This window comes from Amphiprion ocellaris, chromosome 1, assembly GCF_022539595.1.
Source record: "Amphiprion ocellaris isolate individual 3 ecotype Okinawa chromosome 1, ASM2253959v1, whole genome shotgun sequence".
In the NCBI taxonomy this organism is placed as follows: Eukaryota; Metazoa; Chordata; class Actinopteri; family Pomacentridae; genus Amphiprion; species Amphiprion ocellaris.
In genome coordinates this window covers 39,161,629-39,174,054 of record NC_072766.1, presented here as the reverse complement: position 1 = coordinate 39,174,054, position 12,426 = coordinate 39,161,629, and the positions used below count along the sequence as shown (strand labels likewise).

General features: G+C 39.5%; 1 protein-coding gene across 3 annotated transcripts in view; it reads left to right on the top strand.

Annotated features, from left to right (window-relative positions):
• lrp4 (low density lipoprotein receptor-related protein 4) overlaps positions 1-12,426 on the top strand; it is a 141,869-nt gene that overhangs the window by 113,369 nt on the left and 16,074 nt on the right. For all 3 annotated transcript variants that reach the window (XM_023279729.3, XM_023279728.3, XM_023279730.3), the window contains exons 15-26: positions 1,499-1,675; positions 4,837-4,962; positions 6,136-6,344; positions 7,352-7,433; positions 7,541-7,646; positions 7,731-7,932; positions 8,120-8,309; positions 9,694-9,825; positions 10,909-11,049; positions 11,133-11,219; positions 11,300-11,471; positions 11,664-11,826. In XM_023279729.3, the coding sequence (XP_023135497.2) occupies positions 1,499-1,675; positions 4,837-4,962; positions 6,136-6,344; positions 7,352-7,433; positions 7,541-7,646; positions 7,731-7,932; positions 8,120-8,309; positions 9,694-9,825; positions 10,909-11,049; positions 11,133-11,219; positions 11,300-11,471; positions 11,664-11,826 (1,787 nt within the window). The remainder of the gene's footprint in view (positions 1-1,498; positions 1,676-4,836; positions 4,963-6,135; positions 6,345-7,351; positions 7,434-7,540; positions 7,647-7,730; positions 7,933-8,119; positions 8,310-9,693; positions 9,826-10,908; positions 11,050-11,132; positions 11,220-11,299; positions 11,472-11,663; positions 11,827-12,426) is intronic.

Sequence of the window (12,426 nt, the reverse complement as noted above, 5' to 3'; positions counted from 1 at the left end):
TCAACAGTCTTTAAACAAATCATGCACTTCTAATCTTTATGCTAACTAAAATTACCAGAATAAACCTTTGATTCTAATCAAATTCTGTAAAAGAAAAAAAAAAAAATTTGCACTTTTCTGTGCAACCGTGACGACTGTAGCGACTCAGTTAGAACCAACAGTCATGTGGGAAAAATTCTGTTATTTTTAGGAAGAACTGCAGCGTAGAAGAGATAGGAGACAAGTATGGAAACAAATTAATAATTTAAATGGTAATAAATCTACAGTCTGTAGAGTCACCATTGTTTTTCCAGTATTTTTTAACACCTGGAGCAGCTTGGAAAAATATTGTACATATTGATTCCATTTTTTTTCCGATTTTTGTGAAATAAACAAAATTCTACCTTGGCTTTTTCTTTTTTACGATTTTTGGCATTATGCATTTGTTATATTGTGCATTTTTCTCTACTTCCAGCTTTGGTTGTGCCGTTTCCATTAGGTGCAAAACTTTATATTGCAGTGAAAAATGAGCCCGCAGTGAGTAAAAAAACGCCCCAAAACCAATTTTAGGTGGATAAAAGCCCTCAAATTTATATTTCCAATCCACTTCCTAACAACAGCAATGAAGTATGTTGATATTATTATCTGACAAATGTACACACAGCTGATAAATGATTCTTGTATTTGTGTTTTCTTAGCTCCGTTTCAGAAAGTGACATCAGCTCGACTTAACTATCTTGACCTTTAATTATTGCTCATTTAGTCCCACGTTGAAGAGAAATCTCGTACAGCCGCGTCTTAAGACAACCACATTAAGAAAGAAATCCGAAGCATTTACTGTTCTCTTGTTAAACCCACAAACCATATTAAAGGTATTAAAGAGCACCAGCAGATGTAAATCTCTCCCATTGCTGGAAACTCAAGCTTTTAATGTTGTTTTTGGATTAGAGCTCACAATGAATGCACACCTTGTAAGTAGCAGGGAAAATCTGGGATTTATTCCTCTTCAGATGAAAACTTCCCTTTAAAATCTACAAAGTAAATCGAGTTTTATTGAGACAAGAACTGTCCGGTATCAGCGTGACCCGGTTTAAAGGGTGTTCTCGACGTCGCATTTAGATTCTGGACGGAAAAGTCACATTACGCATGGAAAACTGACGAAGCGCCTCTGGTTTTGGATGCTCCGACCACAACTAAAGCAGCTACAGGCCGATGAGAGGCAGAGTAATTGAAAGCAGCTCTAAATGGGGACGGTATGACATCAGCGAAGCCCACAGCGCTGAATGGGAGGATGTTTGGGGGAGTGTTGGTGGAACGAGCCAAATGTAGCTCTTTTCCGTTTGTTGTGTCCACATGAATCACAGGGAATCGTTATTTTTTGCTCATTACGAAGGTGTCGAGATTAACGCCTGTGTTTGTTTACTTTGATGGTTAACTTCCCACAGACATGGCAGCTCGTTCACTCTCTAAAACTGTCATCCAGCCCCTGTTTCAGAACTCTGCGCTCTTCTCTTCTCAGGCCTTCCACACCCGTTCGCCATCACGGTGTTTGAGGACAGCCTGTACTGGACCGACTGGCACACCAAGAGCATCAACAGCGCCAACAAGTTCACCGGCAAGAACCAGGAGATTATCCGCAACAAACTGCACTTTCCCATGGACATCCACACCCTGCACCCGCAGAGGCAGCCGGCAGGTCGGTACACGGCTGCTTCAGACGCCAAATACTGAAATTAAGTTTGGTGAATGAAAGATCTCACATGTTCTACTCGTTTCAAACCATTTTTCACTGTTAGCTGGACACGTTTTAAGTCATTCTGGACAATTTTTTAATTATTTACAACAATTCTTTTAGTCATTTTGGACATGTTATTGAATATTGTTATTGAGATACCAATAACCCTCTAGACTAAACAGTTTCTGTGCATTTTTGTAAAAATTTGTGTCATTTTGGACAAATTGTATTTATTTTGGGAAAATTTGGAGTCTTTTTACACAAATTTCAAGTCACTTTGGATGAATTTTCAATCATTTTGCACACGTTTTAATTAATATTGAACAATTTTCTAAATGATTTAGGACACATTTTGAGTCCTTTTGAGCATTTATTTGTTACTTTGGACAAATTTGAAGTAGTTTGGACATATTGATCGAGATTGATAAATAAGCTACTAATAGCTATCTACACTTTAAACAATTTCTGAGCATTTTTGGACAACTTTTGTTTATTATGGGCAAATTTGGAGTCTTTTCAGACACATTTTGAGTCATTTTAGCCAAATTTTAGCCAAATTTTAGACAATTTAAAAAAAATTACTTCGAGCAAAATTTTACTGATTTTGGACATATTGATCAATACTGATAATGAGATACCAATAATTTTGTACTTTACCAACTCTTTATTTATTTATTTTTAAATTTTGTTTATTTTGGATGAATTTAGTTTATTTTAGGCAAGTTTTGAGTCATTTGAGACAAATTTTGATTCACATTGGATGACTTTTGAATCATTTGAATCAACACGTTTTAAGTCATTTTGGATAAGTTTTAAAAAGTATTTAAGACAAAATTTAACTAATTTTGGACATATTGACATTATTGATGATACTAATGAGATACGAATAACCTTCTACTTTACAAACTCTTTCTGAGTATTTCTGGACAAATTTTGGGTCATTTTGGGCAAATTTGGAGTCTTTTTAGACAAGTTTCAAGTCCTTTTAGACTGACTTTGGGTCACTTTGGATGAATTTTGAAACATTTAGGACGAATCTTTGCCATTTTGGAAAAGGTTTGCGTTGTTCTGAACACTATTTTGTTATTTTGATTCATTTTTGGGTTAATTTTTTTTATTAATTTGGACAAATGTCCCAACTAAGACAAAGTTTGGATCAGTTAACAGCTGTTAGAGTGATTCACACCTCCCCAACCTACAGTTTTTATCAATCTTTAACAATTATAAAAGAAACAACTGATTTTAAAAAATAAAATCCAAATTTTGAAAGAAAAGCAACACAATAGCAGCATGTAAATTCAACCACTGAGTTAATGTAAAGGTGTAAAATGAAGCCAAGGGCCTGTTCATGCTTTCTGTGATTTGAACTCTGCGCAAATGTACACAAACTTCTGTTTATAATGCAATAGATCCACATCAGTTCTCTACAGAGAGGGTCACATTGCTTCTCGTATCGAACACAGAAAAACATTGAATGTTTAAGACAGGCTGTGACTTTGTTGTTTTTGCAGGATATACCAGCTAGTTACAAACTGAACTCTCGCACCATGTCATTCTGATTATTCCTGGGTTGTGTAGAACACAGTGATCTGAAATAGCACAGGATTCCTGGAGAAATTAGAACTCCCTACTGTGTTTGGCCTCCGTCAAAGGAAAATATGTACAAATCAAAGCTCCTCCAAAGTCTGGCAGCGACTATGTCAATTAGAACTCTTTTTAAAATGAATTATGAAGTCGTGGATGACCGAGAATCTACTCGCAGTCTCTGCTCAAAACAAGCATTTGTTTTAAGCACCATTTATTTTTCTGGAACAAAAAGCATGCAGTTGGTATTTTCATAGTGTGGACTTTCCTAAACTTTGGGCTGCACATTAACATCTGCAGAAGGGTCAACATGAGCTTGACATTTATGAAACTCACAAAGACAGAAAGCATGAATTATCCTCAACACTGCAGAGGGCTTTTTCTCCAAAGAACTCGGTAAACTGTGATTGGCATCAAAGATTGTGTCGTTGTGTCAAGAGCATCAAAACAGATGAATTCAAAGCAATGTAATACTCCTGTAACAAACGGCAGCAAAAAAAATGGCAGAAGTCTCTGATAATGTCACATTATGTCATTTTATATGGGTTTTCAGTCAGATTCTAAGTCTTTATGTCACTCAAAATCCACCGACAGTAACCCCAAGTGCTTAAATAAAAGGCAGCTGAGCTTCTTTTTCATTCTTGAAGTGGTGAAACATGTTCAACAAGTAGAAAACGAAGCCCAGCTGCCTCTTATTTAACACTTACGCACTTTGCATGACCTGGATGACTAAGAATCTACACAGAAATATTGACAATAACATATTATTCAATATATGGACAGAGCAGCGCATACTACACTGTGAATAATTTAGCTTGAGTGACCCATTTTTGAAAACATCAAAGTTTGCAGTTTGAAGCAGTAGAATATTTTGTGCAGCAGACAGGAGAATAAAAAGCTCAACAACAAAACATCAACATTAGAAGGTGAAAAATGAGCCGGTTGAGGACGAACACATCAAGCAGGAGCCTTCTTTAAGGATATCATTACACTGAGAGGTGAAAACTCATCTCTCGTGGTGATCACAGATGATCGAATGGTTTGCTGCTCTGGTGTCAGAGCCTGCAGTGAACCGGCCAGTCGAGGTGGTTTATCAGCATGACAGCAAAGACTTGTGTTCTTTGCTAACAAACCTGCTGAACCTGACCTCTGGCCAAGACAAAGTTTTTGTTATCATGCTGATAAAATACTGTTAAAGCCCGACAGGAAGATGAACTGTGAGGAGGTCAGGATCTTTTTGTTTTAGATGAGATTCAGTCTAAGCAGAACTCAAGTAAAGAATCTTCAGAACTCGAGTGAAATCCAGATGCACATTTTTTGAAATTTCGAGGAACAGACGACTGAACTCAGCAGATGTTGCGTCACTGAAAAGAAACACTTTTGGAGAGTATACCCTCTTGGTTTGAGCGTTTATAGACAACACAGTGGAGAAACAGGCGGGTAACATGAGGAGAGAGATGAGGGGATGCCATGAAAAAATGTAATATTTCCACAGAAATCGTTACATGCTGAGTTGTGTGTGTCTGTTTGTCCACCAGGTGGCAAGAACCGATGTGGAACCAACAACGGCGGCTGCAGCCACCTGTGTCTCCCCAGCAACAAGACGTTCACCTGCGCCTGTCCCACCGGCTTCAAGAAGGTCGACCACTACAACTGTGCCAACGGTGAGCTACGTAACAGCTGCAATACTATATATGTGTCAAAATAGACTGAGCATTGTTTATATTTCCTACAATTATTGCAGTTTTACATATTCACTACCGTTTAAAAGTTTGGAGTCATTTAGAAATACCCTTATTGTTGAAAGAAAAGCAGATTTTTTCAATGTAGATAACATTAAATTCATCAGAAATACAGTTGTTAATGTGTTAAATGACTATTGTAGCTGGAAACAGCTGATTTTTAATGGAATATCTCCATAGAGGTACAGAGGAACATTTCCAGCAACCATCACTCCTGTGTTCTAATGCTACATTGTGTTAGCTAATGGTGTTGAAAGGCTAATTGATGATTAGAAAACCCTTGTGCAGTTATGTTAGCACATGAATAAAAGTGTGAGTTTTCATGGAAAACATGAAATTGCCTGGATGACCCCAAACTTTTGAACAGTAGTGTATACATACATAATATTTGGGATTTTTAATGTAGTTTTCAGTGGTTCCTACACCCACAAAAATGTTTGTCACTTTCTTGTCATTTTTAATAACCTAGAAAAAAACATTCAGTTAACTTTTAGAACTGCATCTTTGGTCTTCCGAATCCTCTGACTGCAAGGTTTAAACAGTTCAAGGAGCTAAATTGGAAAAGATAACCCTGTACAGTTAATCAGATCTGCCTGGCAGTCGAGGTGCTGGTTGTCAGAGGAAACTAAATTTCACCAAAAAAAAAAAAAAAAAAAAAAATGGGTTTGTACAGGATTATACTCCTACATGTAAAGTGAGATCTCAATTAATGAAAATATAAAACAAGTTGAATTACACGTTGTAGCTGACGAAGTGCGGAACTAAAATGAATTGTTCTGCATAAATTTTTAATGATTCATTAACTAATGAAACATTTTTTCACCGCACTGTGACAGTTGCACTGCTTGGAATAGAATTATTTGACACTTGCACACCCTGTGGTTATAAAAACATCATAATTTTCCTTTCATCATTCTATGTATATTATTATGTTAAGGGAGGGGTTGTGATGTATGATGTTAATAAGTCACTTTGGTTGGATTTTCCCTTTAAGAGCTGCTAGATGTCTTTGTGGTAGTGCTGTTTTGCTGTGTTCACTTTTGACCCCACTGTTAAACCTAGAAGACTGACAGAAGACCTTTGGTCTTTAATCAGGTCTTGACAAGTTCCTGCTTTTTGCCCGAAGGACGGACATCCGACGAATCAGCTTCGACACAGAGGACATGTCCGATGATGTCATCCCTCTGGCTGACGTACGCAACGCCGTGGCTCTGGACTGGGACTCCAAGGACGGCTACATCTACTGGACAGACGTCACCACCGACTCCATCAACAGAGCTCTGTGGAACGGCAGCAAGCAGGAGGTCAGTAACGTCTACTGTCAGGCACAGAAACCCCATCATTCCTCATCTGTCCTACATTCGTCAGGAGGAGGAGAGCAGCAGCAGGAGACTGCAGGATTTCAGTTTATGCAACAGCGCCATCTGCTGGTGCTGATAGGAAAGTGGAAAAGCAAGTCACGCTCTGTCGAAAAGTTCAGCAGCTTTGTTTTGACTCTCTGAACTCCCAGCAGTCTCTCATTGTTTTATTTGCTCCTGTCACATTTTTTTTTCGTTACAATACAAAGTCCTCTCCCTCTATGGAAACAGCACAACCATGGCTGGAAGGAGAGAGAACTCAAAAATGTCTTTTTGTACAGTACAACACAGTTATAATGCCATAAATCATATAAGAAATACAAAAATAAAGCAGAATATCTTTAGTTACTTGTCTTAAAAGCATTGAAAAATGAGAAATTAACATCTAAGTGCCCACAGGTGTCATAGATACTCAACATAACAGATATTTCACTGCTTTTGTTTTTACTTTATTTCCATACATATGTCCAGTCTGCTCTGTGTAAATATAGTTTGTATTTCAGATGAATAGTTATTGACTTTTTATCACTAGCTGTTTTTCCAGAATCTGGTTTAGTCTGTTTAAAGACAGTTTAAAGATTGTCGCACAGTTGAAACTGTTTCTGCCTCTGATAAATGCTGTTGTTTTGGTGATTAAAAAAAATCCATAAAAGTTAACATGCATCTCAAACTAGGTTTCAGGGTTCAGAGAGTTCAAGCTAAGCTAAGTTTGCTTTGAAGCTCACAAATTGCGCCTTTACCCTGTTCACCAAATATTTCCAAGGATGAATTCATCAGGGACTTTGTTCATTTTTCCCCAAAACAGAAGAATAACATTAAGCCCAAAAACAGTGAAGCTTAAACAACAGTTGTAAGCACAAATCTAAACAGATTTTTGGACTCAAAGGTTTAAGATTCAGCATGACGCTGCCAGTACAGGAGTGAATTCACATCTTTGTTTTCTGTTTTTCCAGGTGGTGGTGGACACCAGTCTGGAGAGTCCAGCAGGTTTAGCGATTGACTGGGTGACCAGCAAGCTGTACTGGACCGATGCTGGTAAACAGTCTCATCTTACATATTCTCACATAAAATACTAATTCCTAAGGGTTATGTACAATCATTTGCATGGCTTATATTTAAACCGGTCGTGTTTTATATGTCAGGTACGGATCGTATCGAAGTTTCCAATGCTGACGGCAGCATGCGGACTGTTCTGATATGGGAGAACCTGGACCGGCCCCGGGACATTGTCATCGACCCGATCGGAGGGTGAGATGTTTATGATGGTTTAAGAACTAACATGTAAACCTGGACGCCACTTGGAAGTCTAATTTGTTGATTCTCTCTCTATAGCTTCATGTACTGGACTGACTGGGGCGCCAACCCAAAGATCGAGCGTGCAGGAATGGACGCGTCCAGTCGCATCGTCATCATCTCATCCAACCTGACGTGGCCCAACGGACTCGCCATCGACTACGAGACCAAGCGGCTGTACTGGGCCGATGCTGGCATGAAGACTATTGAATTTGGCAACTTTGATGGCTCTGATCGACAGGTAAAGAGCGTCAATCCACTTTTAAGCAGATTTTTCTCAGAAATCATTGAAACGTTTCATTCAGTAGTATGAATTGTGTATTTAGTTTGTAGTAATTTGATGAGTTGTTCTTTCTACGTTGAGTTTCACTTTCTAGCGAAGTCAGTTCTGTTTACAATGAGACCATTGCCTCTGTTCTTGCCCACAGGTTTTGATTGGCACCCAGCTGCCTCACCCCTTCGGCCTGACAGTACACAAGGACAAGTTGTACTGGACAGACTGGCAGTCAAAGAGCATCCAGAGCGCCGACAAACTCACGGGTTTGGGACGACACACACTGGTTGAAAACCTGGAGAACCTCATGGACATCCACATGTTCCATCGACACCGCGAGACAGGTCTGTGTTCATCCCCGTAATGAATCAAGAATGTATGGTGCCGTCACGAAGTGCTTGTATTGTTTTGTCTTAGAAACAATGTCTGCAAAGTCAGAATTTCATGTTTATAATCACCTCAGTGTAGGCACTCAAGCCATTTAATTTATCCTCGCTAGTCAAATATGCCTTCATGATGCTTAGCTGTGAAGCAGCCTGTTCTGCTAGCATTATCTTAAACAGCTAAAGTGCAAAACTGTAAAGGTTTAGTTAGCCAAATTTTACTGAGTGGATCTAAATAGGTCAAGATTGTGTCTATAAAAAGCAAAAGCTGTATGTGGTTTAAATCTGGCCGCCATCAGTAAATATAGTCTTGCATCATTCCCTGCATCTCATCTTATGTAAAAATGTGAAGCACCATCTGCAGTTAGTGCTGAAACTGTGTCAAAACGGCGACCCTTTACCTTTTATTTTATTTTGTGGAAGAGGAGGAAGCAAAATCAGTTAAGTAGATGAGCAAGAAGCGACCATTTTGTTGTTGTGGCAGAAAAACCTGGATAATCACCATGCTGTGGCTGAGTGGACAGCACATTGGAACACCCAGACAGACTGTGGGGGACTAATTCCTGGTGCACAACTAAGTGAATTAAATTAAAAAACAAACATGATCCTGCTGCTCCTCACTTGTCGCACCTTTTCCCATTTTGAAACTGGGGCTCTTCCACTGTTGTTTCTTCTCTGGATGGTAGCTGCAGACCCACCTCTCTTCACCAGTGATGATCCTCGACATGAAGTTTGAATCGTCTCAGATGCTGACTGATGCTAAATGTGATGTTTTCTTCTCTGCTCCAGTTTGTGATCTGTGGAGAGATCGCAGTGGTCACAAAAACATGTGGAACACAGGTCTCACTTGACTCATGGTAGTTGTTCCTGCTTGCACATGTTGCACACGTCTGACCGTGACACGCACCGTGAACAGTCCCAGAATGGTTTGATTAACGCTCGTAAATAGGAAAAATCCAAATGAAAAAATGTGTCCTTGTTCTTACCATATTCGACAACATTTTATTTGTTCTCTCCGACTTGTCCCTTAAGACAAAGGAAAACAAAATCTCCTCTCTCCTTTCTGGTTTTTGCTGCCTTTTCTCTGAGCTCAGATCCAAAACCTCTGCTGACACTGGGGGGCTTACAGAAACTGAACTCAGATCATTGGGTAAGAAAGGGAGAGCCTCAGGGGGCACTTGTCGAACTGAAGCCTCACTGATCTCACCGTGCTCCCAGATGGGGTTTCACTGTTTGTCTCTGCAGCTTTGTGTGTTTCGTTTGCCCTAATTTCTCCCACTCTTTGCCTCTGAGCCGACCTAGAAAATGGCGGGTGAACTGAATGTGTATGTTTCTTCCTCTGTAGTTCGTAACCCGTGTGAGGTGAATAATGGAGGCTGCAGCCACCTCTGTCTCCTGGCTCCTGCTCCCAAAGCCTCCAGCTGCGCTTGTCCCACCGGGATCAACCTGCAGACGGACGGAAAGACGTGCACACCTGGTAGGAAGCAACCTCTGTTTACATCTCACAAACATGGGACCAGAAATATCAATTTAGAGGGCATCCTGCAGTTGTTTCTGCAGTGTTTCTCTGTTGTTCATTGAGGACAAAAATATGCATTTTTTTTGTGTTCCTGTCACATTTTTCCTCACTGTGGGCTCAATTTTCACTCCAATATGAAGTCCTGCATCTCTATGGAAACAGCAAGGAGGGAGTACTAAAAAGCTCTTTTATGGAGTATAAGACAGCTATAATGCCATAAATCCTTAAAAATACCAAATTAAGTTCAATTTCTTTATTTGTTTTACAAAAAGCCTGAAATCTCCATATAAAACATTTTTCCAAGAGCCCACAGGTGTAACCAGCATTGGAAAAAGTATTAGCTCTACATACGGTAGAATATTTTTTGTATTTTTACTTCATTTTTAATTAGTTTCCATCTTTGTCTGCTGTCTGGTCTGTTTAAACACTGCCTGCAATTCAACCGATTATTGTTTTAAAAATCTGTCAAAGTTGTTGGTCACAGCTGAGTCAGTTTTTATGTTTTCCATTGTGCTCAGGAGTGCATTTTTTTGTTTTTTATAGAATTTGGTCACTTCAAACTATTTATTTTTTCAACAACAATGTGAAATCAAGTGATATTTATGCAATATCACATTTTTAGTTTAGATTTGGTAGTTGTTACTAGTGAAATTGAAAGTCACACGAGCAGTTCAAAGATGGTTGAAAAGTTGAGAATCTAGCAAATTTCTGTTGTTTTTGTAGTTTCTTGCTATGAAAAATTTAGTAATTTTGGCGATTTTTACTACAATAACTTGTCTTTCAAACCTGCTGGTGGATTCGGGGTTAAAATGATGCTTCTTAAGGTATTTCCACATAATCTGTGTCAAAAAATGAACCACTTACATAACAGACATACGTAACATTTCAAAAGGAAACAGAAAAAACAATCCTTGAAGAATATTTTTTGTAAGCCTGCAGATAAAAGGAACTTTTGATGCTCCGAAGATAAAAGCACGTCAGCCTCGTTTCTGACAGGAAGCTGCTCAAATTTAAGTCGCTCTGTGTTCTGTTTGTGTGCAGGGATGAGCAGCTTCCTGATCTTTGCTCGGAGGACGGACATCAGGATGGTTTCTCTGGACATCCCCTACTTCGCCGACGTGGTTTTGGCCGTGAACAGCTCCATGAAAAACACCATCGCCATCGGGGTCGACCCCAAAGAAGGTTTGTGTGTCTTCCTCAACTTTTAAACTGAACAACTGATGTAAAGATGCAGTCCTTACGTGTCTCTGTTGCACCTCCTTCAGGAAAAGTCTACTGGTCCGACAGCACGCTGAAGAAAATCAGCAGATCCAACATCAACGGATCAGCACAAGAAGACATCATGTCCACAGGTGAGGAAGACAGCTGGTACAGGTACACTCCTGTTCCACTCAGTCGCATCGTCCTGACTCCATCTTTGTTTCCTGTCTAGGTTTGATGACCACCGATGGTCTGGCAGTGGACGCTGTTGGCAGGAAGATCTACTGGACGGACACGGGAACCAACCGCATCGAAGTCGCCAACCTGGACGGCTCCATGAGGAAAGTTCTCGTCTGGCGAAACCTCGACAGCCCCCGAGCCATCGCCCTCTACCACGAGATGGGGTGAGGCTGCTGGACTGTAATAACATTCCCATCAAATTTAATCCTTTTAATCTTAGTGTCAGCTGTAATTCTAGATTTGGGAGAATATTTGCTTTCCTGCTGAGAGAAAGAAAAGTCACAATCATGAGCCTTAAAAATTGTATGCTGCATTTCCTCACCATCCTGAGTCCTTTCTGTCTGTCTCTTCTCCAGCTACATGTACTGGACAGACTGGGGAGAACACGCTAAGCTGGAGCGCTCAGCGATGGATGGATCAGACCGTGTGGTGCTCATCAGTAACAACCTGGGTTGGCCCAATGGTCTGGCCATCGACATGGCCGGATCCCAGTTACTGTGGGCTGACGCTCACACTGAGGTCAGTTGAAGCTAATCAGGACAGTTACAGTTTTTACGTCACAAATTAAAGACAAAAGTTTTGGTCCTCGTTTAAAGGGCTTGTAATATTGATGAACTAAGAGGATTACTCAGTCATTCTGGATGAAAGGAACTGTTCAAAATAGAAATATTAATGTTAACTTATGTCGTCATTTTTAAACAAGTGCATCACAAACAGACGTGAATACATGAAGTTGGCACATGATATGATCACTTTGCAGTTTGTGAATTAAAAAATTAAAGGTTAACCCTTTGAACTCCAAGCAGCTTTTTGCTCCTCTTGCATTTTTCCTCACTGTTGGCTCCTTTTCACTGCAATAATCCAGTCAAATCTATGGAAACAGCACAATTATAGCTAGAAAAAAAGGGAATTGAAAAATGTGTTTTGTGCAAAATATTATATCATAAAGCCTTTAAAAAATCAAACAAAAGTTGATTTTCTTTGATTGTGATTTTACAAAAAATAGAAAAAAACGTTTGTAACATTTTTCCAAATGCTCACAGATGTTACAAACACCAGACAAAAATGGGGGAGTTCAAGGACTGTTAAAAAGTTGAAAATGTGATGATTCACTATTTG